Below are 23,318 nucleotides of genomic sequence, written 5' to 3'. Positions count from 1 at the left end.
TGGTAGGTCTCACGACGACTTTTGTTTTAAGAATTATCTCACTGTGCCATTTACTTGTAACGTGTCCAGTCTTGGGAGCTGCTGCTGAAACCCTATTACGTTGCGTTAAATAGCCCGAGTAGATGGGGGCGTTTTCATCTGTCATGATCCATACTCGATATCGCGCATGCGCCGTTAGCAAAGCAGGTTTGTTGTGTGCCGCGAGCGTGCGAGCCAGTGCGAGCTTGACTAGCCGAACGAGCCAGCGAAGCAGCGCGCAACGGCGTGGACAGCAATATGGCTGCTGGTGGAATTGTCACGGCAAATTTGCTGTCGCTTTTCGCGAGGCACAGGCTGCGTCTGTGGGCGCCGTCGGTGCGAAATCAGTCATGGACGTCGATTTACACGACAGACCCGATCGACCCGAAAGAAGATAAGTTTAAGAAAATCCTCATCGCGAACCGAGGTGAGATAGCTTGCCGAGTGATTCACACCTGCAGGATGATGGGCATTAAGACTGTAGCCGTGCACAGTGACGTGGATTCTCGCAATTTGCACGTGAAGCTTGCCGACGAAGCGTACTGCATTGGGCCCGCACCGACAAATCAGAGCTACCTGCGCGTTGACGCCATCCTTGACGTTGTCAAGAAGTCCGGGGCCGACGCTGTTCATCCCGGGTATGGCTTTTTATCCGAGAACATGGACTTCGCCGCCAAGCTCACCGAGGCGGGTGTGACATTCATTGGACCCAACTCCAAGGCCATTCACGCGATGGGCGACAAGATCGAGAGTAAGCGCATAGCGAATGCCGCGAAAGTGAACTGCATTCCAGGGTTTGACGGAGTAGTACAGACGCCGGAGGAGTGCGTCAAAATAGCACAAGAGATTGGCTACCCAGTGATGATTAAAGCTTCGGCAGGAGGAGGAGGCAAAGGGATGCGAATCGCCTGGAATGACAAGGAAGCCATCGAGGGATTTCGTTTCTCATCGGAGGAGGCCAAGTCGAGCTTTGGAGACGACAGACTGTTGGTTGAAAAGTATATCGATAAGCCACGCCACATCGAGATACAACTGATAAGTGACAAGCATGGAAATGCAGTGTACCTCAACGAACGAGAATGTTCCATCCAGAGAAGAAACCAGAAGGTTATTGAAGAATCCCCTAGCACTTTTCTAGACCCAGAGACACGCAAGGCCATGGGGGAGCAAGCGGTGTCATTGGCACTGGCAGTGGGCTATGACTCTGCTGGCACCGTGGAGTTTCTCGTGGACTCAAAGAAAAACTTCTACTTCCTCGAGATGAACACTCGCCTCCAGGTGGAGCATCCCATTACTGAATGTGTGACAGGGGTTGACATTGTGCATCAAATGATTCGAGTTGCCAAGGGTCACCCACTACGGATTTCCCAGAAAGACATTCCAATTCGGGGCTGGTCATTCGAATGCAGAGTTTACGCGGAGGACCCTTTCAAACATTTCGGCTTGCCATCCATCGGGAGGCTGCATCAATACATCGAGCCCAGTCACATTCCAAATGTCCGGTGCGACAGTGGTATCGTTGAAGGCAGTGAGATCAGCATCTACTATGATCCAATGATCTGCAAGCTGGTCACGTACGGGGATGACAGGGAGGCTGCGCGGCTTACAATGCTAAAGGCACTAGACGCTTACGTCATCCGGGGGGTCACTCACAACATAAGCCTGCTGCGAGCAGTTCTCTCGGAGCCAAATTTCATCAACGGCAACATAGACACGGGTTATCTGCCACGGATTTACCCCGATGGCTTCACAGGTAAACCGCTGTCTGACAAGGAGCAGACCCACTTCGCTTGCCTTGCAGCATCGTTGTTTGTGCAGGACGAGTTGCATGCTCGCGAGTTTTTGAATGGACACAAGGTAGCGACAACCGAGACGTTTGCTCACTGGGAAGTCGAAGTGATGGTAGCTGACAGGAAGACCCCCGTGACCTTGGACCACAAAGGAAACGGTAGCTACTCTGTTCAAGTTGATGGCACCAAGTTCGACGTCACGCTCCCAGCCGACCTGTCGCAGCCCCTGGTGAAGGGGGTTGTTTCCGGCGACGAGTACACTTTGCAGCTTCTCCAGCGGGACTACTCTGGCAATTTCAAGATCTCCTTCGAAGGCACGACCCTGAGCACCAAGGTGCTTCAGCAAGAGGCCTCTGATTTCTTGAGCAAGATGCCCCCAAAGCCGAAGGTTGACACGAGCAAGATTGTGGAAGCCCCCATGCCAGGTCTGGTGAAGCATGTTGCTGTCGAGGTGGGTGACATGGTGGCGGAAAACCAAGAAGTGTGCGTCATTGAAGCCATGAAGATGCAAAACAGCCTTGTGGCCGTTGCCATGGGGAAGATCAAGGGGGTCTTTGTGAAGCCGGGCCAGACTGTGGACGAGGGTCAGGTGCTGGTGGAACTGGAGTGATCAGCGGCGGCCGGTCTATATGGAACATGGTGCATTTATTGGAAGTGACCATTGGTGCTGCATTTCCGTAATAAAATGGATTGGAAAAGCCCCACTTGTATTTTGCATCCATTGTGTATGTGTGTTAGTGGTAGCTTTCACACTAAGTAGTTTGCGGAGTTGCAACACTCATGACAAACAAAATGCAGTTGTAAAGAGCTGTAGGGCAACTGGATAGTGCTGTCGTATCCCTTTAGGCTCAGCATCATTTATTTTTTTTTCTGTGTTTCACAATGTGTCAGTACTAAACTAGGCCAACCTTCCATCTTTTTTGGAGCTGCAACGGGTTAAAGCAACTTCAGAAAATTGTTGCTGGGAAAGTTGGGAAAGTTGTGTGAAGGAATGTAGGCTTGCTGTAAAAATTGCCATCTAAGTTGTGCTTATTTAGCCTTACCATGGAATGCCTCAGCAGTGTGTCGGGTGCCTTTCGCTTCTTACCGTGGCCCGACACGCACTTGAGTGCGTGCAATTAGGATGGGGGAGCGCTGCTCTGAGTGTAGTCTGTTTGGCCGTAATAGTCGTGGCCAAATGAGGCGCGGGCGTGAAAATATGAGTGAGAACAAAGATTTCTGTGCAAATAAGTGAAATTATTGCATTACTCAATTATAACAATGAAGTGAGGTAGTGGAACTTCTTAAATGTACTTGTACCATTATTTGGCATCCACAAATTTTAACCTTGGACTTAAGTCGTCATTATTCACATTTTTGTGTTTGTGCCTCATTTCTACATGACTGCATGTCTTGTTTTATTACGTTGCAATCCAAAGCATTTTTTCTGGTGTGAGTGTGTGTCTGTGTGCCTGGTTGTTTGCATGTTTTGTGGAAGGGGAACTTCTGTGTGTAAATTCCTTCATTTTTTTTTTTTTTTTGAAGTATGAACAACAGGAAAAAATTGCACCGTCTTATTGACAGTAGTCTTCGCAGCATGCACTGTGCATTAAAAACAACTTGATTGCAATGAGTGTGCACCAGGAGACAGTAGAGGGATGTGGACACTGCAAAAAAATTTGCTGCCATTCAATGGGCAGCTTTGTGTGGGCCTGTGTTGTCAGCCGTGTCAGGCGTACACAAAGCATAGGCAACCACCGCAGCCCCGGCTGTGGCCCAATGATTGGGACCCTCTAGGCACCATGCAGCCCCTTAAAATATCGGCCCACTTTTCTTCTGTCTTAAACCTCTAATAAAACTGGTGTATGCCATGCTCTTGTTTATTTGCATTGGGATCATTCAAAACAGTGCTGTCTAAAAATTTAATAGTTCAGTGCATCGATTTTATGGTGTGTGTGTGTGTTGGGACTTTGTGCTGCTGTTGCTGGCAGTGTGCTGGGGCTGCCGTTTCTGCCAGAGGAAATTTCTTCCGCTAATTGGTACCTGAAGAAAGTATGAAAGTCATTTTCCTCAAGGGCAGAGGATCACAGCTGTATGTGTGTGGGAACAAATCTAAGAAAGCAAAAATTAGAACTTTTAATTGAGCTATATGACTGTCATCTGAAATATTATTGCATAAAAAAAATCTGATCTCCCTATTGAAGTGTCCTGTCAAGCCACATCCAGTATTGCCAATATTCAATTATGTCAGAAAAAGCTCTTAATTGTATTTTCAGCGAAATAAATGTTTATGCTATGTTTATATTGGAAGTCTATGGCAAGTAAACATACTTCCCATTCATTCCACCTGCTAAAAATAGGACATCTCTTCTGAAGTAGGACTGTCCCAGCCAAAATGGGACTAGTGGTCACCCTAGCTATTAGCTATAGTATTTCAATGGAAATTTATGCAGTCATGTCAACCTAAAACAACATTCCTGTACCTAAACCCTCAATCATCACAGCCAGAATTTCCGAGATGTATTGCAGTGCAAGCCGCGACAAAATCTGTGTTGCATAACTTCAGTGGTCATTTGGCAGGGGTAACAAAATCGGTGTTGCCAGTCAGGAGCCAGGTACCTGTCAATGGAACTGCTCGTGGCTTACAGAATGAACAAGTGGGCAAACTGGTAGGGTGTCGTAATGAAATCAAAAGCTCATAAAACGAGAGTGCAAGTCAAGCAAGACAGGAGCAAGGATGTCTTTTCCTCATCTCGAGTCATTATTTCAGGCTTTTGATTTCATTGTGGTTATAGCTTGGCAGTATGCCAGCTTGTCGCTCTGATAGTAATTTGATAGGTAGTGTATATCGCAATCTACTTCCTGGTACCCGCATCAGATTTAGTTGCATATAATTCAATGACTGTTCTTGAGTATTGCACAAGCATTGTCGTTGAAGGCAAGTTCTTTTGTTTTCGTGTTTTATCAGCATTGCATTTTGAACCGTGAAAAGTATGCATGCTTTCCCTGGTGTTGGAGTGAGATTAATGTGCTTGAATCTATTCCACATTGCTTCTTGCTTCTTGATGACACATTAATTTTTTTAATGCTTGGTAGTTAAGCGTGTGCAGCTGTTTTTGTTATGAGTGAGAAATGGGAATTTGACGGGATCTAACCATGCGCAACTTGGGAAAGCTGTTAAAATATGAACATAGTACTGGAACTCTGTATGGTGCGTGATCACAAAATTTCCAAGAGTTGCCTCCAAGGATTTCTCTCTTTTCGGAGAACCCCCTACAAATAAATTGACACTAGTTAAGCTCATCCAAAATTATTTCTCTGCCACCAAAGCTACTTCTCTAGGCTATATACTGCTTCAGAATTGGCGTGCTGAGCTAGGGAGGTAAAAGTAGTAGTAGTATTAGTATTAGTAGTAGTCTGTGAGCCACTTCAGTTTCCTCCCATCTTGTTTTCATCACTTTGTCATTTGCGCAGAGGGCATGGGAAATAAGTGCATGTCCCATGCTTGTCCCCTTGCAGCCTGACCGCGTAGTGGAGCACCTAAGCAGCTGTATAGAATCCTTGGACTTGGTTGGCCTTCGAGACATCTGGAGCCACTTGGACAACCGTATTTTCCGGCGCCTCGAGCAATCTTTCATCCCAACTGTGCGCAAGTTGGAGCTCGCCTTGCTGCGCATGTACGTTGTGGCGTGCGTCACCAATGGCCGGCAAGACAAGCTCACGGACTTCTTCGATAAGATGGCCCCTGAACTGCATGGCCAGGCGGAGTGGAAGGAGTGGTTCGGTACGTTGTTGTGGCAGCAAGTCGCAGCCTTTTTCAGTCTGAAGAATGCACAATACTAGTTGATTTTTCAACAGAGGGGAATGCAAAGCTTCGAAGATTCATCAGAAAAAAAAAAAGAAAAAAAACCTGAGTAGGGTGGTCTGTTATTGTGCGGCATCACTTTCACGTGGTGAGAAAAGTGGGGGAAATCCAGACAGAACGATTATGTGTGCTGGTGATCTCAGTGGTGAATAACTACAGGAACCATGAAAAGACTGAGCTAAAGCCACGGAGATCTATGGGAGAGGCCTTTGCCCTGCAGTGGGTGTAGATAGGCTGATGATGAAAGCCACGCAACCATTACAAAAAAATGTTTGACAGCTTTTCTGGCAAACTCAAGCTTGCGCTCCTTTCAGTTCTTTATCATCTGGTAGCACTAGAGAAGTGCTTGCAAGTTAGGGCACAGAATGCAACTTAAAATCCAAAACTGCAAAATATAAAGGTGAAATGCTCTATCTTTCTCTCACTCTCTCTCTAATTTGACATATTTACAGTACTGATACTTTGTGCTAGTTACTGGGACGGCTGCCCAGTGTTAAGTTTTGGCTTGGTAGAATTGCTTCCGTCCATTGCCTCCACAAGCAAGCAAACCCTTTCCATGGGTCCAGGGAGCCACAGATAAAACTCAGCTCTGGAGGGGAATTAAATTGCTTGGCATGTTCTTGTGCTTCCAATGCATGAATCATCGTCACAGCCTTGAGTTCTTCCCCCACAGCGTTCAGAACCCATACAGCTGTTACATTGAGAACTTGGCTGGCAGTTGGGAACAAATGGAGAAGTTTGATTTTGTGCCAGAAGTAATTGCTTTGAGTCACAGTTTGGGGAAGGCCTTATTTTAAATTTGACATAGCGGCCATCGAAATTGCAATGAAAAGGTCCCAGTGTTTTCCAAAGCAGAAGGCTTCGTTGAGTTTAATGACAAGCAGCCAAACGTTCCACTGCTCCGATTGTAGCAGAGTGGGAAAGGTTGTTTCGCAAGTGTGCTAGAAATGTGCTGAATAAGGACAACCCAGTGTCAGTGCTTTGTCATCAGCATGTCTCGAATGGACTTACCAACTGCCGGGGGTTTCAACCGCTATTGCATGTTTTTCAGCTCTTCCATTTCTGAAAAGTGTGGAAGACAACCCAAATTTTCAAGTCTACTTCACTCGCCAGTGGCAAGAGATGATGGTAATTTCCTTACGGAACTTCTTGAGTGTCGTCTACCAAAGTATGGGTGAGTCTGCAGTATCACGCCTTTCATGAGTCCTGTGGCAGAGAACATGACCCCGACAGAATAACCTTGAAGAGCACTTGTGGCAATGCCCAGCACCTTGCTCTGACACGTTCTATGCCTGTCGTTAACATTTGCCACTAAGGAACGTTGTGCGTGCTCCATGAGGTAACCTTGTTCGATCTGCTACCTGCTCCTGTGTTTCTAGTCATGGTCCCTGTTTTCAGTGCCAATTATTTAAGGACCTAAAGGGGACTGCAGAAGCATCAAAATAATTGGGCAGTCTGCAATGAAAAATGTAATGCAGGGGGAAAAAAGCACTACTTTGTTGCTGAGTAACTCCCCAAAAAGCATCCAAATGTTGAGGCAGTCCAGCAAATCAACCGCCAACTATATACAAAGATGTGTATGATATACTCACGGGAAGGTGAATTAGTCCAAGAGGAATTTGAATATAAGAGGAACATATGCAGTTAATTTTTGTAACAGAGTGCAAAAACATTTGCTTTATATGAATTTCTGGTAAAGTGAACAGATAATTCCATTCGGTTGAGTTTGTCTTTACACAAGCCTAGTGGGCTCTGTGTGGTCAAAAATCACTCCTGAGATAGGTTGATGGACGTGCAGGATTGCACTTGTGTTCCTGCTCGCAATTTGCTTGTCTCGATTCAGACTGCAGTTTTGACTTTACGTTCAGTCATATCATTCTGCTTGTGTAATTTGCCAAGCAATTGATTCTTTGCCGCAAGCCTACTGCTTACTCATTAACTTGTCGTAGCTGTTGACATGATCTTGTTTTCACCGTGTGTTTGGATCCTGCTAAGCCGTTGTATAAACTTAATCTAACTCATTTTACCTGTCTGCTTTGCATTGACAAACATTTTGTCTGACTTAAGGCGCCTAATTTTCTTGGGGGTGCATTATCAAATGAATACCAAATAATAAGTTCTGATGAGCAGTGCAGAAGGATTAAGGGAGAGGATTTGGGCCCTGAAGATAATAACTCTAGGTCTATGAGTGCTTGCATAGTCGGAGGGCTTCGTATAATTTTAGACAACCTGGTCTGAACCGGAGAGCCTTGTCTGGTTATTTGTGTATACCTGAATCTGGAAACACAAATAATTTTTGTCTCAAAATATGATTTTTGTCCTTAATTAAGAATCAAGCACACGGATGTGCCTAACTGTGAAATGTCTTACCAGTGCACAACTACATGACAACTAGTGCACAGTGCACAACTAGTGCAAAAAAAAAAATTGAAAAGAGGTGGCCAAGGAGTGCATCGAAGGGTCCATGAAAACAAGATGAGGGTTGGGTTCGTTGACCAAATAACAATGATTCTAATTTTAACAATAATTCGAACAATCTAGGTATTAAGGAAAACAGATAAAGCAGTGGTCATTCACCAGCCACTTTCTCACCAGGTCCTTATACTGTCACAGGGATTTCTTTGTGTAATTGGCATCTGCCGACCGAAGCCATTAACAAAAAACAAGACTGTGCGATTGTGGAGGTGCTTGTAGTTTCATTTGATCATACCACTCAAATGCTGATGTGGGTTTAACTCACTGATGACTGTTTTTAGTATTTCCCCCGTTACGTCACTTCTGACATCGTGTATCATGAAATTTGAAAGCTTTGTAATATTTTATATTCCATATCTTTTTTTTTTTTTTTGTTCAGAAAACGTCTCTCAGAGCTGGGGTTGAATCGAAAGTTGAATAAGTTAACGCAAAAGTTCTTTTGTAATAAGCAAAGTTGTATTTTTCTTCATTGCATCTTTAAGTATTCACAGGCAAAGGCCCAATCTAATGTCCAATGCATCTGCGCCGACCTGTTCACAGTGAACATTTCACACAGCTCACAGCTGGCTGATTAGCGTACTAGTTGTGGCTTACATGGGGCCTATTGTTTGTTTCTATATACTCAGCCCTGCCGACACTCCTGAGTTACGATGAAGATATGAACAAGATGCAGTTTTTGCAAGAAGAAAATGAATCTCTTAAACACGAGGTGAGTAATGCATGTTCAAGCATCCTCTTAGAGAAGTGCGTTGGCAGCTAATTACACACTCTAAAAACAATTGCCATACATGGGCCTGTAGTTTTAATCCAGCCAGTTTATCTACCAGGTTAGAAGACGTGAAGAATTTTCAACGCTGTTTTTGTTTTTTTTATTTCTGTTTCAGCCGAGCGATTTTAGCGACCTTGTAATTTGAGTTCTGGCTGTATTGCTGAAATAAACTTCCCAGCTAGCAGCTTAAGTGCCTGAATATTTCAAAACTGTGAGGTCGTATCTAGAACATGTTATTCCAGGAGAAAAGCTTGGAAAGAATTTTTACACCATTATGTATTAGCAGTGTACAGTATGGCCTGTTTAAAGCAAGCACAATGGAAATAGAAAATTTATTTGTTATGGCTGTATTTTATAGAGTGAGGAGGGATGTGTTACAATTTGTGCCAACAGAAATAATTTTCAAATTATCACTTTGTTTATGGAAGGGGCTTTGTTATGAATTTAAAATCTCTTCGCAAAGCTTTATGCATACGTTAAAGGAACTGTAGAGGTGCGAAATTATCAGCATGGGTTTTGATGAGTGAATGAACCTGCAAATGCTTCTGAATTTTAATGCACAGTTTTGGGCATAGAGGCATGTAAAGGGCTAGAATATGGGGTGTATGTTTTTTCTATCTTTATATTGGACACCCATTCTTCTGTAGAAGAGTCTTTTGTGCAAAAATTCCAGGCAGTCCTTCCAACAGTGAATGGCCATTTGCACACATGTTATCACCTCTACTAGGCTTGTGATAAATGCCACAACTGTGGAAAAGAAGAACCAGACAGACATCGGTGGCTGGTATCCACAAATATATTTTGCATGATGCACTCGGGTAGAAAAGGAACGAGACATTGCGTCGCTAACATTGCCCTGCCACTGCTCCTTTCGCACCACCGCACGTGCACGGCTTGCGTGCTCAATCACTTCATCATCGTTTCCTACCGTCCTCGTCTTCTGCCATTATGGCACAATAAGAGTATGCTACACAACAAATTCACACGGTCTGTTTGACCTTTCACCTTATAAACCTTAAAGGGGCCATGAAGACAAAATACAAGGTTGTTTTATTCGAACGATTTCATGTTCTATAGTGCCCCCAGCGCTTGTCCGGAAGCGAACGATGCTTTATTCATTGCGAAATTAATCAATTTAAGCTAAAGTTTTGTTCTCGCGCCAGAACGTGTGTTTGAACGACGTTTGCAGTGACATCATAAGAACAGGTCTTTCAGCTAAACTTGGCGGGAAGAGAAGACTAGCTTACTGTTAGTCAACCTAGATGGCGCCAACACTCTGTGGCAAGCCGTTTTCTGCCTTTGGTTTGTTTGCGACTGTATTTAAACCTGGCTTGTTTTTGTTCATGGAGAAAATAACCGTTTCGTGAAACATGGTGCTCGCCCGACAAATAGGGTCACGTAAGACACCGTCGCTTGCGTCAGCCGGCCAGTGTCGTCTGAGACAACCCCGAAGCCCCGCAGTGCCGTGCATATAAACAAAGCATAGGGCGCACAGTACCAACAGCAGTACGCATCAATACTTCTATGTTTACGTGTGCTTTTGCAACTTCCACTGTTTGTCCCACCATTTGTACTGTTATAAAAAGAATGTGTCCTAAATTTAAGCGCAAATAGCTCATTTGGCAAACTTATAAGTTCTGCATGATTTGCGTTTGCTTTTTCCAGCCTCCGCCAATCGCAGAGCTGGCTGGTATGACATCATAGGTTCTGTTGCGGGAAATGAGCTACAGTAAAACCCGCTTATATCGAACAGCGAGAGGATTGCAAAATAGTTCGATATAGCGAAAATTCGATATAGAAAGTGAAGCGAAAAAAAAACTTCTGAGTGCAATCTTGCCGATGGATTCACGAGCTAACGCTGAGCTCTTGCCACCCTGCAGTTCACTATTGATACGACACTTTCTCGGAAAGAAAACAATAATTTATTGGGGCGGAAGAACTGGGTGAGTGGTGACTGCTTGCTCCACGGTATCTAAACAGTCGAAAAGCACAAGACCACTGCCCTCAATGGCACTGTAGTATCGCCGTAGCAGGGCCACAGCAGCGATGGCTTCGCTCGTGCTCGGAAGCGGTACGGAGTCCTCAGCGTCTTCCACAGAGCGGAGACATACAAGCGAATAATGGCGAACCCAGCGAACCAAGCAGCGAGTGGCGCGGACTTGAAGTTCGGTGACACCGCAGCCCGCAGTGCCCAATGTGGCGCTTTCAACTCCAACAGCATTCCTGTGTGGAGCTGGTCCACTCTGCCACGGCCGGTTTAGACGCGCCCGAGCTTGCGTGGGAGTCGCAAGCGACACCCGCGCCACCGCTGTGCGCCGATGTATTGTGGGAAAGCGTGCCACATGCCTAAGGAGAGCGAAAAATCCCGCGCGGGAGAGTTCGATATTCTATTGTGAGCAAACTCGTGTTCGATATAAAAATTTTTAAATGCATGTAATTTTTACCAGAATTATACAAGGGTTTGATGTAGGCAATAATTCGATATATTCATGTTCGATATAAGCGGGCTTTACTGTAGTGGGTCACATGGCCATTCCCTTTTTTCCTAATTACACAGCTTATTTGAGCGAAGTTTACGTTACAAGTGGTGTCAGCATGATTCTAATGAGGCAATCTTTTGAATGAACCAAACTTGTATTTTGTCTTCGTGGCCCTTTTAAGTAATTTTTTGGTTGATAAGTACGGGCACCAAATGTTTACATAGTGCTTTTATTGCTTTGATCAATGCATACGTATTGACATAGCAATTGTGAAACAGAGCTTTCAATACGTGAACGAACAACAAATAATTAAATATAATCTACTGACGAAAATTGCCTGTTACAGTTTCAGTTGCTTCCTGAAGAGGATAGGTCCCACAGTTAAGATGAATACTTCACTGGTACTTTCACTAGGGGCACGGGTGGCCATTTCCACTGTTGTTGTTGCCTATGTTATCAGCTCTTGTCCTACATCTCGAACTTTGTTTTCATTAAGAATTTTAATCTGGCAAGTGGTGACAAGCTGTAGCTGCAGCTACTTGTGTCACCTGAGCGGAGCTGCCAGCACCTTCTTGCAACCACTTGCCAAGTTACACATTAGGTTGTGTGATGTCAAGAAAATCTAAAATCTTAACAAAACAAGTCAAAGATGCTTAGTTGCCTTGGTTCCTGTTCCTGCAGTGGTGTGCATTGTTGATGTTGATGGGACTTCGTTTAGCCTTGTTGACCTACTAGTACTAAATGCAGAGTATCCTAGTAAGCATAGATCTGTGTGATCGTCAAGGCTGAAAATTTTTTGAAGGCAGACTCAAATGCAAGCATACAAAAAAAAAACAAGAAAATAAATTCATTTTATATATCCAGTAAGGTGTTCTTACTAAAAGCCGTAATATAAACAAGTTGGCTAGATTGTATTTTGAAGTATTTTCCTGAACGTAACGAACCTCTATGTAACGAATTCATGGATTCAACGAAGTTTTTCAATTCCCCATTGCCACCCCCTATGAAGCCCAAGTGTTTGCGACCTGTATGTAACGAACCGTCGCGGCAGTTAACCATGATGTAACGAAGTTGGCGAGCTGATCAAATGTTTTTTGCACTTTTACTCATAAGTAAACCAGAGAAATGAACTAATTTAACGAATACTGGCACTACCGTAAGGAGCCAGCAGTGATGAAAGCGTCTCAAATCGCCTAAACACGAAATTTGTCATGATGATGATGATGAACGGAGGTGCTAGCACCATCCCGTGGCTAGTGTATCAGTGACATGTGGTTTTGCTTGTGTAGTGTGAGACCACACCAGCTAGCAAAAGTAACTACCCCTCATTCCCTAGCACCCCCCCCCCCCCCCCCTTCCCACCCAGAGTTACTGGATATAGGAGTTGCGAAACTCCCCATAGGCCCCATGTATCAAAAAGTGGCCCTGAGATTGGTCTACTGCTTTGGATCTTGTTTTACAGTGGCGCCATCTTTTGGTGACAAAATAAACTATACAACTTGCTTCGCTGCTCGACGACCTGGGCGAAAAATGGTATTTGAGTGCTTACGTAAATTTGTTATGCCAAAGGAGCCCAATGTGTTGAACTATGCAAGTGTTTTATATACATACGGAGCAAAAGTAGTAAACAGAAATGCGACCATGGGGTCAACCGTCGCTTACGCACTGTCGTCTGCTGCGCGTCCTCTTCGGTCTTCTGGCCACAAAAAAAATAAGTCGCTTCGACGGCTTTATGCCACCTGAAACTGATTATTTAGAGCCGCTTGATCGGCTACTGGATTATTTTTGGCATACACTGAGCTGTAGGCCAAAGGATAACTCCGAATTTGGTACTTCAGTTCGGACCTATGTTGTGCCGGAGTGCCCGCACAAGCGCTAATTGGTCGAGGTAGATGCGCGGACGCAGAAACAATCACCACCTAAAAACCAGAGTTAAGATAGCAATGAATAACTTAAGAAAGCACAAAAATAAAGAATTATGCACTTTAAAACAAAATTTAAATTAAATTGTCAGTTTGAATAATTATTTTGTTTTTTGGATAGCGCATGCGGCAACCGCAGTGGCGCCACGGTACGCACAATCCAAAGTAGGGGGGGTCCAGGCGCGGGCCGTTTTTTGATGCGGAGTTTCGCAACTGCCTACATCGAAGAGCTCTGCTTCCCGCCTGCATCGCAAACTACCGTGCGTTTCCACGCATCAGTGCGGTTTCAGTTCCAGACTTAAGTTTTGAGGTGCTAGGCCATCCTGTTGGTGTGTAGCCGCTCATCTCCACTTCTCTCTGTGGTATTGGTTCGTCGGTGAGGAGGGCTGCTGCTAGAAAATGAAAAGTTTTGTCTTTTCAAGAAAAGTGTACAATTTTAAGTGCCGTCTCCATTGGTGAGAAAGAAGAATGTTGCAGCCTGGCATAGTTTTCCAGCTAGCCCCCTCTGAACAATGTTGAGTGCCATAAAGAGCATCAGGTTTGCAAAAAGGCACCCTTTCAGTACAAGTTTAGTTTTTCGCTGTGAAATAAATCCATGAAGGGCGAGTTCACCTTCACTGGTGTCTAGCATTTTGGCTTTGTTTCTGCTTCATTCCCATGAGCCTTAACTCAAAACCTGCTTGTAACGAAAACGTGGATGTAATGAAAAGTTGCAAACTCTTGTCAACTTTTGTTACATCCAGTTCACTAGTACCACTAATCATGTCCGAGGTGAAATTGTTAAATGTCCCCTTGTTGCTCTTCTTCTTAGCTGGCGGCTGGCAAGCCGGAGGTGTGCGAAGTAGCAGATGCCCTTGTTGCCCCTGAAGAGCCCATGGATGACTTTTATGTGATAGCCCAGTAAGTTCAGTAGAATCTATATAGCCCCGGATGGGGTAACTACGTATCTCCTGGCTCTTAAGCACCTGTCATGTGGGTGAAAACCTGTGGTGATAAACGAGCTGGCTGGTTGGGCCAGGCTTGCTGTTTTATTTTTGATGCATAACACTGGCTGAAATGCTTTGAGCAATGTGACCCCTTCAAAACTCGTGAAGTCTGCTATATTTCAAAACTAAACATGATTGAATTACTGGATTTGTCAAGTAAATAGGAAAACTGAATTCGTAGAAGCAGTAATGTAGCAAACTTTCTGCAATACACACGTATATGCTCTGGTAGTTAATATAGTCAAGGGTTAACTATGTACATACACACACATATATATAGAAAAATTCTATTTTTATGCTTTCAGAGCATTGACAGACTTCGTGCAGTGGGAATTTAGGAATTGGGAGCAAAACTGCAGTACTGACAAGACCAACAGCCCGTGGTTTACTCGGGGCTTGCAGCTTCGTAGTGTTGCTTATTATTCTTGCACAAAAAGCAGGAACCTCTTACTTGGTGGTTCCAATGGCATCAACCCTAGTGATCTCCTTTAAAAAAAAAACAAGAAAAAAGGCGAGATAAGGACATAGTGTGGTGTGTGTTTGACGTATTGTAGTTGCCATCCTACAAGAGACAGCCACTCACACAGGTGGACAAGATTTCTCTTCCACTCGCGCATTGCTTCAAAAAGCTAGCTTTCACACAGTACTCGAAGCTTAGTGAATTGTAGATATCCACTATTTTGTACTCTGTACCCACAGTTATGACTGAGATCTTGCATCGCTGATGTAAAATGTTTGGAACTTGTTCAGTTTACAGTGAAACTTGTAGTATACCCTAGTTTGGTATTGTGTGTTTTGAGCATGCGGCTTGAATGAATTTGTTTTAAAGTTAATCCTTGCATAAGCACAATAGATTTTGTTTTAATTAATAGTTTAGATGACAGAACTAAGCAGTTTGGAATAACAGTGAAGGAATAGGTAAATAATGTAATTCAAGATGTGTGAAAATTCTCTCTGAATGTGATCTTGGAAGCTTAAGTGTGAAAAAAGGTGAGGTCAACACACCACTGATAGTTGCATAAAAAGCATAGCAAGAGGTTTTTTTTTTTTTTTTTAGTTTACTCCTCTTTCTCCCGAGAGGGGCTGAAATACCCCTCACTTCATAGGTGTCACGGGGTGTCCAAAGCAACACTAGAAGGCGCTTTCCAACTTGTGCGGTCAGAAAAACAGGCTCCTGTATAAAAAATTTTCAGACAGCTTGATAAATAAGAAAATTTGGGAGTCTCAGCCGACAGATTACATATTTCTGGAGGGTGTCAAGCCCCTAAGCCAATCCCAGCTGTCCCCCTCGCCTTGTCCTTGCCTTTTCCCGGCTGCAGGGCGAATACGACACAAAACAGCAAAACGCAGAAGACGGATGTATTAATTTACGCACTAGCCAAACTCTGTCCGGAAACACAGTGGCTGGTAAAAAGCTGGAACATGGCTGGAACATTGCCACAGCCATAGAAGGTTCAATTGTTGAAGAACAGGGAGTGGGCTTCCATGGAAAAAGTTGTGTAAAAGTAAATCTCATTGCATTCTCATTCCCGTTCTCTCATCGTCCCTGTAACTCAAGTATCAGTACTTGGCAAGTTCTGTAATATTGCCCTAGCCTCTGGCAACTGCTCTGTTTACATCGTCATGGAAGTAGTCAGCCAAGTGACATTATTTACACGCTTTCTTTTCAGGGAAGCCCCGGTTTCTGAGGGGGGCCGGAAAATTTTCCCATCGCTGATGCGAACGCTTGGTAACATCCAGACGTCACCTGTCACCGGCCGCAAGCTACAAGCAGAGTCCAAAAAACAGACAGGAGAAGAGCAAAGTTAGTGAAGCTTTTGGAACAATTGCAGTGATTGCCTCCAAGATGTTCAGCACAGGTTTTCTCATCACATCTTGTCAAACGTGTCCGAAGATTGAAAGATTTTCACACATGCAACTTCTCGTTTCGGCATCATCAGATTGTTGTTCCTGGTCATCCCGTTTGTGCTCTGTGTGCAGTGCTTTTTTTTTTTTTTATGCCATTCACGCTGTAATGCATGAACAGTGCATGCATGTAGGAACAAAGGGGCTTATGTTAGGTGCATTGCTTTGTGAAACCGTTCCGTGTACTTTGTAGATTTTAGCACGCTATGTTTCACATGGCCACAGCTTTTCAAATTGTGCTGCTAGTGGGGTGCAGAGATAAGTTTGTGTTGATGTCATTTAGTACCGGTGAAAATAGCTTGTATGTTGGACACAAAATGATTGTTTTATGTCAGCAATAATTTTTCAACACTGTCATTTGCATTAGCGGCTATGCTTACTGTATATGCAGTGGCAAAATGTGTCAACTTTCCCAGTAGTTCTGGGAAGTGTCTGAAACTGTGATATCTTGCTGCTGGAGAGAGTTGAACAAGCTATGTATCAAAACCTGCAATAAAGTTGAATTTAGTAGTGCATGAATGGTGCTACAAGTGAAGGGGCTTTGTATTAATTTTGTAATAATTACGGTTAAGCCGACAGTAAATTCTTGGTGGCTATTTAGCAATTGTTAATGATATTTACAATGAGTTAGCCATCAGTATTTATGAATGAGCATTCCATTATTAAGAGGTACGATATGTTGCAAAACGTACATGTGAGGTTGGCTGCCAATGTTCTGTGGCTAAAATTGTTGTATGGGTGCAATGTGCTGGATAGGTTGCATTGACATCAGTAAAATAGATGCCTTCAAGTTCCTTATTTGCTAAATGTGGCCACACCCTCTCTCTTTCATTTTTCTGGCAGACAAAACAAAACGGCCTCCAGCCAATAGCACTTCTGAAAATCAAACATTGCCCCAAGACACCCCGACAGCATCTTCTTTACAACTGAAGGTGCGTAATGCACTACAGCTGTGAGAATGTGTCGTCTAACGAGTTGCATGTCGATGATGCATTTCTTGCTTGACCACGAGCGTTGGAACCGACAGCATGGGCCTGTTGCAGGGCGTAACGATAAGTCGGCACGCAGAGAAGCCCGAACCGGCAACTTTTTCCCCCAAGAGCTGCTCTGGTAAAAGCCGACTTTCCTTGTATAAAGAAAGAGCTCTTTCGTTTGTGAATAAAGCGAGTTTTTATCGTAACGCCATGCATGCCCTGTGTTTGCTCCCTGCCGGCAGGTGAGCAGGACAAGTTGCTCTTGCTTAACCAAGTGAGTCGCTCTCTCTCTCTCTCCTCTCTCGAGCACGGTGGGGCCCCCCACCTCCCCCTAGCACCGGCTGACCCGTCTCGATTTGTAGGAGGAGTACAGGGAACACCAGGCGTGCATCACCCACTGCAAGTTCAGCAATTCGGGCACCCTGGCCAGTGCAGACACCGCTGGCGTGATAAAGTGGGCTATGATTTTACCACCTGCCTTGCATGCGTCACTGGGACCTCCTCCGATGCCGGTGTTTTCACGTCTGCCACTGTAGGGTCTGGAGTGCCAACCCATCTCCGAGAACTCTGGCCACTATTGTGTCGTCCAAGTCTAGCGTGACTGCCCTGGAGTGGGTGCACAAGCACGAATCCTTGGCAAGTGGTGGTTCAGTTGCGCTCCTTTGCTGCGGTGTTTGTGCGTGTGTGCGTGCGTGCATGCGTGCGCACACACGCTGTGCCTTGTTGGGTGGACTGCAGCCAAAGCTAGCGGTGTGTGCGTCTAGGCACCGGCTATCATGGTCTTGGCATAAGTCTGGCTAGTGCTCCAACAATAGGCGAGACACACTCATGCCCCTGGCTTAGCAGCTGTTTAATGCAAACTGTTAGTCTTGCTAGGAGCTCAAGGTTCAATTTTGCAGCTTGGTGATGTATAGAGGACCTCGCAGCATAGGCTGCTCCAGCAGGTCTATGTTCAAAAGCCAGCAGACATGCACTAAATAAAATGCTTGTGAACTTGCGGCTGGTGGTTACAAAAACCACTGTTTGTAAGCGCTCGGCATACTTGGAAAGATAGCGGGGTTCATGAGATTATTAAGGTTGGTTGAGATTATTCTGCTGTGGTAGAGGAACTTACATTCATTTTCAATGAATGTGGCTACAGTCACCCGTCAAGGAAGTGAAATCTGAACAAAAGCTGCGAAAATTTTGCATATTTAAACTCTCTTATAGAGAAACTTCTTTTGAGACTTCTTTTGGGGAAGTTACTTTGAGCCACATAATGTACCACAGCTACAGCTACGATGAGTGAGTGCTGTTCGCATGAAGGCTGTTTCCAGGAGAATTTCCATTTGGTTCGTTCGCAGCAAATATATCAGGTGGCCTACCCAGGCTTATTTCTATGGTGCTCAGTGCCAATGGGTTCACTGCACATTGAGGTTGTTTTGAGGTAGAACAATTTACTTGCAAGCGAGCATGGTGGGGTGGAAATATGATAATCTGAGAATTAGAGGGAAAAAATTGGTCTGTAAGCAACCAGTCGTAATGCATTGCCCTTGAATGGAGAGCTGTGAAGCAAGAACCCCATGTTGAATTACACTGGAGCCACACTGGCAGTTTCATCAAGCACGAAGCTGATTGGCACTGAAGTTTTTGGTTGTCACTTGCCCCAACGAATTGCGTCTGGTGGCAAATGTTATAGTATTATATGTGTCACCATTGTTTGCTGGCCACTACCGAAGCATATAGCGGATTACGGAATGTGTATTGCAGTGTGCAGAACTTTGAAAAGTTTGGTGGGAATCGGCTGAATTATGACTAAATTATTCTATTAAGGTATTCGTGCGACGGGTCAAGGAATTCGAGATTTATGTTTTTCAGCAAGATTAAATAGATTATCATTGCGAGCCCTGTTTGTTCTGTGCTGCTGTTAATCTTGCACCCAAAGCCTTTATTTTAAAGGCTGGTACAGTACAGGAACAGTGAGAATTGCAAACCAAGATTGTTTATTTTTGCCAGTAAGCTGCCACTCAACTTGTTTATTTGAACTTACAGTGGTTGGTGAATGAATTAAAAAGTAGCACATTTTACTGTAGTTTTTAATTGTTATTTATTCATTTCATAAATACACTTCTGGTGTAAAAAACCTTGTTCACATCCTTTGACAGTCTATGTCAAGTAAATGTAAAGAAGTTTCTTGTCTGTAACTTTGTTTATAAAAACAAAAACAATACAAGAGTACTACTCAGAAATTTGCTGCCTCTGTTCCTTTATATGTACTGGCTCCTTGCTACCTCCACTAAGTGCAGCGTTCCTAGTGCTGTAAAGGAGCAGGCTATCCAATAAGACGACCATGAAGACAACATACATCATTAATTTATTTGAAAGAACTAATCTTTGGTAGCTCGCTCACCTTTATTCCAGCCTCGAAGGACGTTGCTTTCACCAAAAAAAATCACTAATTTTGACAAGCTTTCCAATTTTCCACTGCACGTCAACAGTGACATCACTGGGGAACACCCAAAAACACAACTGCATAACTATGGTTATTGAATAAACAGGACCAAAGGCAGCACTACAACTGCATAACTATGGTTATTGGCAACAGCTTTTGTTGATGGCTGCCATCTGTTTTCCTCATTATTTAGCTTGATTGGTTGAAGTTTCGGGTAAAAATGGTGGGATTGTTATTCTGGTGGGGAAATCTGTCAGACAGATAAATCAAACTTTTATTTTGTTTTTGTGTTATTTTTAAAAGTTTCTGGAGCAGATACTTCACTGCAACTACTTGACGATGTTATGATGCTGTGGAAAGTTGTGAGCAATGAAAAATTGCAAGACTTTATTATGAAAAAAGGACAAATAATTTCAGGCAAAGGGCAGTACAGTTAGCAGCAAGGAGCCAGTACATATAAAGGAATAGATGCAGCAAATTTCTGAGTAGTACTCTTGTATTGTTTTGTTTTTATAAATGAGTACGGTACCACTAGTCATATATGCCACGCACTTTGGTTTACACCAACATATTTTTTTTTGTTACATGATTTTTTCTTTGAAGTTTAGCTCGAGACTAAACATCCAGTGCAACATCACGTAGTTGGTAAAGCAAAAGGTCAGGAGTTGCGGGATCTTCAAAACTCAGACCACATCGATAGATGCATCATCTGCGAAACAGCACATGACTGCTTTTCCTTTGCAAGTAAAAAGGAAGCACAAAAAAGGATTTTTGTGACTTTGAAATTTTGGTGTTTGTGCTTCCCTCAATACCATAGCTGCTCATGGAGAGCTAAGTTTCTCACACATCTTTCCTTCTTTTGAGGCGTGCCTTTTGGCCTGTGTTGTTCAGGGCCATATGCACACTGTGTGTAGAGCACTTAACACAGTACCTCAAGTTTCTGCACAGACTTTGCTGCAAGTTGGAACTGGTAATAAAATGTGTACTGTTTTAATTCTGCTTATGAAAAAAAGGTAGAGCCTTTAAAAGCCGTAACAGGATAAAAATAAAATAAGGGAAGGGTGTTCAGTTGTGGATAAAAAGCTATAAATTCTTGCGTCAGTCTTGCACTTATCCAGTTTTACCATAAAAATAAGCATTGTAAAGCATAGCAATTTTTAATGCCCTTTGGGCCTTAAAAGTTGTTATGCTTTTATGAACTTTTAAGGACCTTCCTGGGCTTGAAAAGGTTATAATTCTCTTTCTTGAAATGCTTCAGTGTAGCTATCTTTTTTTTTTTTCATGTTTAATATGTCAAGGGTTGTTGCTTTCAGAATGTGCTGGCTCCTGCGTGATTGTGAGATTAAAGAATTCATTCTTTTATTAGAAAGCTGGCCTTCACCCTTCAGTTGTGGGTAAGAAAGGCGCTTAATAGCTTATTGTGCAACTAACAAAAACCACAGGGCCAAAACCATGTGGCCATTTTTCGTACAAGAGGTAGGTCGATGTTGGCTACAGCAAGATGGCATAAGGTGCTGCAAACATTCTTTGCAATGCCTTGTTTCGCATGAAGTCTGACCACATCTTGCCATGGTCATTATAGCATCATTAATTTTTTATACACGAAAGTAAGGATTTTCCGTCTGAAGTATGACATATTAATCAGATGAAATTATAGAATGCCTCATCCATGCAAGCATGCACACAAAAGGTACAACAGCCCAATACTTCTTTAAGGTGCGAAAAGTTGTGCAAAAGACTGTATTGCGGAATTCAACCTGTAATTTATGCAAACCTTATTGTGGAAACTTTTCATTGTTGTTTTCAATTAATTTAAAATGATGAAAGCTTCAGATCATGATGAATGGTATGATACAATTAGGATTTTGTTCCAGGTTGTTCACTAAATGCCATGACAAAGCATACAGAAGAAGTACGTGTTCTTTTGTACACTGTGGCTAAAAGGATGCTAATTTTACAGCTTTTTTTAACCCTGAATTGCATTGTTAGTGCCTCTGCTATGTGGAGTGGTGTGGGTAGATCTTTGAGCTCAATGAATCCTTGGGAAAGCTTTAAGAAAGAGGCGTCTCACACTCGCCACCTCTTTTCAGTTGGTGTACGGGCTGAAGCAGGGAAACCTGCGCTTGTATGATACCAAAGAACGCCGGGCCCTTTTCGATATTGTTCCTGAGTCTGTATCCGTCCTCAAAGAGCACAGGTAAGGTCTTGTTTTGTTTCTTTGCCTCAATTTAAACTCGAAATTCTATTATGGTTGTACCATATGCGCACACGGAACTTGTGTTCATAAATAAGCCTTTGCCCTCTTTGTCTGTGGTCCATGGGTGGCTTGTCCGTCAGCAAACTAATATATTACTCATGCTAAGAAGCAGTGAAATGTCACTTTTTGTTCACCAGAATCAGGATTTTGCAGTACCTGAAGTTATTGACTGGTGCTTACAGTCAGAACAAAGAAATTGTCAATTGCTTAGTATGGTAAACTTTCACTTCAGTGAACTTTGATGGACCTTGCAAAAAGTTTGTTGATGTGAAACTTCGCTGAAGTGAAACTACACAATGCACCTTGTTTACAAGAGTCAGCAGGCAATTTAGATTTTATGGTTATTTATGTTGCCTACATGCGAAATTGTTTGGACTTTGGTGCTGGTGACTGCCACAGATGTTCACAGTTCAAAGGCAGCAAAGTAGCCAGTGTGAATTGCACCGGTTACATCACGTGGGGGGCAACAACACAACTACAGGAAGTTTTTTGAAAGTATGCCTGATGAACTGGGATAGAAAATTATTGTAGGACTCAAACTTGAGGCATTTTCTTCACATTAATTTCATATAACCTTTTGGCTGAGATATCAAAAACTAAACTGTAGCATTCAATATAGCACCTATGTTAATCCAACTGCAGTATTTCTACATTTCACTTTGAATAAGGCAGTATCTTTTCCGCTTGTAAATGTCAACTGTTTTTGCGTGTTGGAGCTCTTAATTAAAGGCACATGCTGTCACTTTAAACAAAAATTTTGGCTGTGTGGCACTCGTTTACTGCCACTCTATTGTAAGTGTAAAATATTTTCTCTTTGTCTTGAAGGAAAATCGCTTATGTGGTTCACACCTGTGAGTCAGCCTTCCCACCACAACATATTGCTGCCTTTCCCAACTATGCTTTGGAAATGCATCACTGTCATTAGTTTGCCCAGTTTGTGCATGTCATTTTCATGTTAGTTTTTTTTCCTATAAAGGGTGAAAATTTTGCAACTTTTTGCTCATTCAGCAGAAATGGCAAATGGCTTTTAACTGGATGTTTTCAGGTATACAGGCGAGCTACGGTATATATTTGGTACCATTTTGAGAAGGGTCTGTTGAGCTTCCTAAACCCACGGTAGTTAATATATGACTGTCCAAATTAGGTTGTCCTGCTGTCGCTATAGGTAACTGTGAATTTTCGCCCGTCTTTTTTCTCCCCCAACAACTGAGGGGCAGTCTTTTTGTGTGCTCTCCCCTGCAGCGTTGCTTGCTTAGCGTGCAGTCCAGTGGAGCCAGTGGTGGTGAGCTCACTTCAGTCGGAAGCGTCAGCTCCAGGCACACAGCCAGTCCCTGGGAAGCTGCTTCTGTGGGACCTGAAAAGCAAGCAGCTGCAGGTGTGCTCAGAGTTCGCCAACGGTGAAGTGGGGCATGCCTAGTGACAAAAACTTCAGCTCCCACATTTTGTCTGCTGCATTGTTCGGACTTG

The 23,318-nt window shown here is 43.5% G+C and overlaps 2 protein-coding genes across 2 annotated transcripts in view; both read left to right on the top strand.

Moving 5' to 3' along the window:
- Positions 1–23,318, top strand: part of LOC144156187 (WD repeat-containing protein 91) — a 49,379-nt gene that overhangs the window by 399 nt on the left and 25,662 nt on the right. Inside the window, exons 2-13 of the mRNA XM_077688054.1 lie at positions 5,307–5,571; positions 6,704–6,826; positions 8,754–8,836; positions 14,110–14,198; positions 15,955–16,088; positions 17,033–17,121; positions 17,233–17,299; positions 17,406–17,437; positions 17,526–17,617; positions 17,700–17,799; positions 21,685–21,791; positions 23,094–23,226. Of these exons, the coding sequence (XP_077544180.1) occupies positions 5,307–5,571; positions 6,704–6,826; positions 8,754–8,836; positions 14,110–14,198; positions 15,955–16,088; positions 17,033–17,121; positions 17,233–17,299; positions 17,406–17,437; positions 17,526–17,617; positions 17,700–17,799; positions 21,685–21,791; positions 23,094–23,226 (1,314 nt within the window). The remainder of the gene's footprint in view (positions 1–5,306; positions 5,572–6,703; positions 6,827–8,753; positions 8,837–14,109; positions 14,199–15,954; positions 16,089–17,032; positions 17,122–17,232; positions 17,300–17,405; positions 17,438–17,525; positions 17,618–17,699; positions 17,800–21,684; positions 21,792–23,093; positions 23,227–23,318) is intronic.
- LOC144156185 (propionyl-CoA carboxylase alpha chain, mitochondrial-like) lies at positions 54–2,512 on the top strand. The gene has a single exon (XM_077688053.1). The coding sequence runs from the start codon at positions 277–279 to the stop codon at positions 2,416–2,418; it is 2,142 nt and encodes a 713-aa protein (XP_077544179.1). The 5' UTR covers positions 54–276; the 3' UTR covers positions 2,419–2,512.

The sequence above is a fragment of the Haemaphysalis longicornis genome, unplaced genomic scaffold, assembly GCF_048455015.1.
Source record: "Haemaphysalis longicornis isolate Haplotype H1 unplaced genomic scaffold, Haemaphysalis longicornis Haplotype H1 scaffold_1, whole genome shotgun sequence".
NCBI classification, from domain to species: domain Eukaryota; kingdom Metazoa; phylum Arthropoda; class Arachnida; order Ixodida; family Ixodidae; genus Haemaphysalis; species Haemaphysalis longicornis.
The sequence above is the reverse complement of the archived record's forward strand: the minus strand, read 5'-3'. Positions and strand labels throughout refer to the sequence as shown.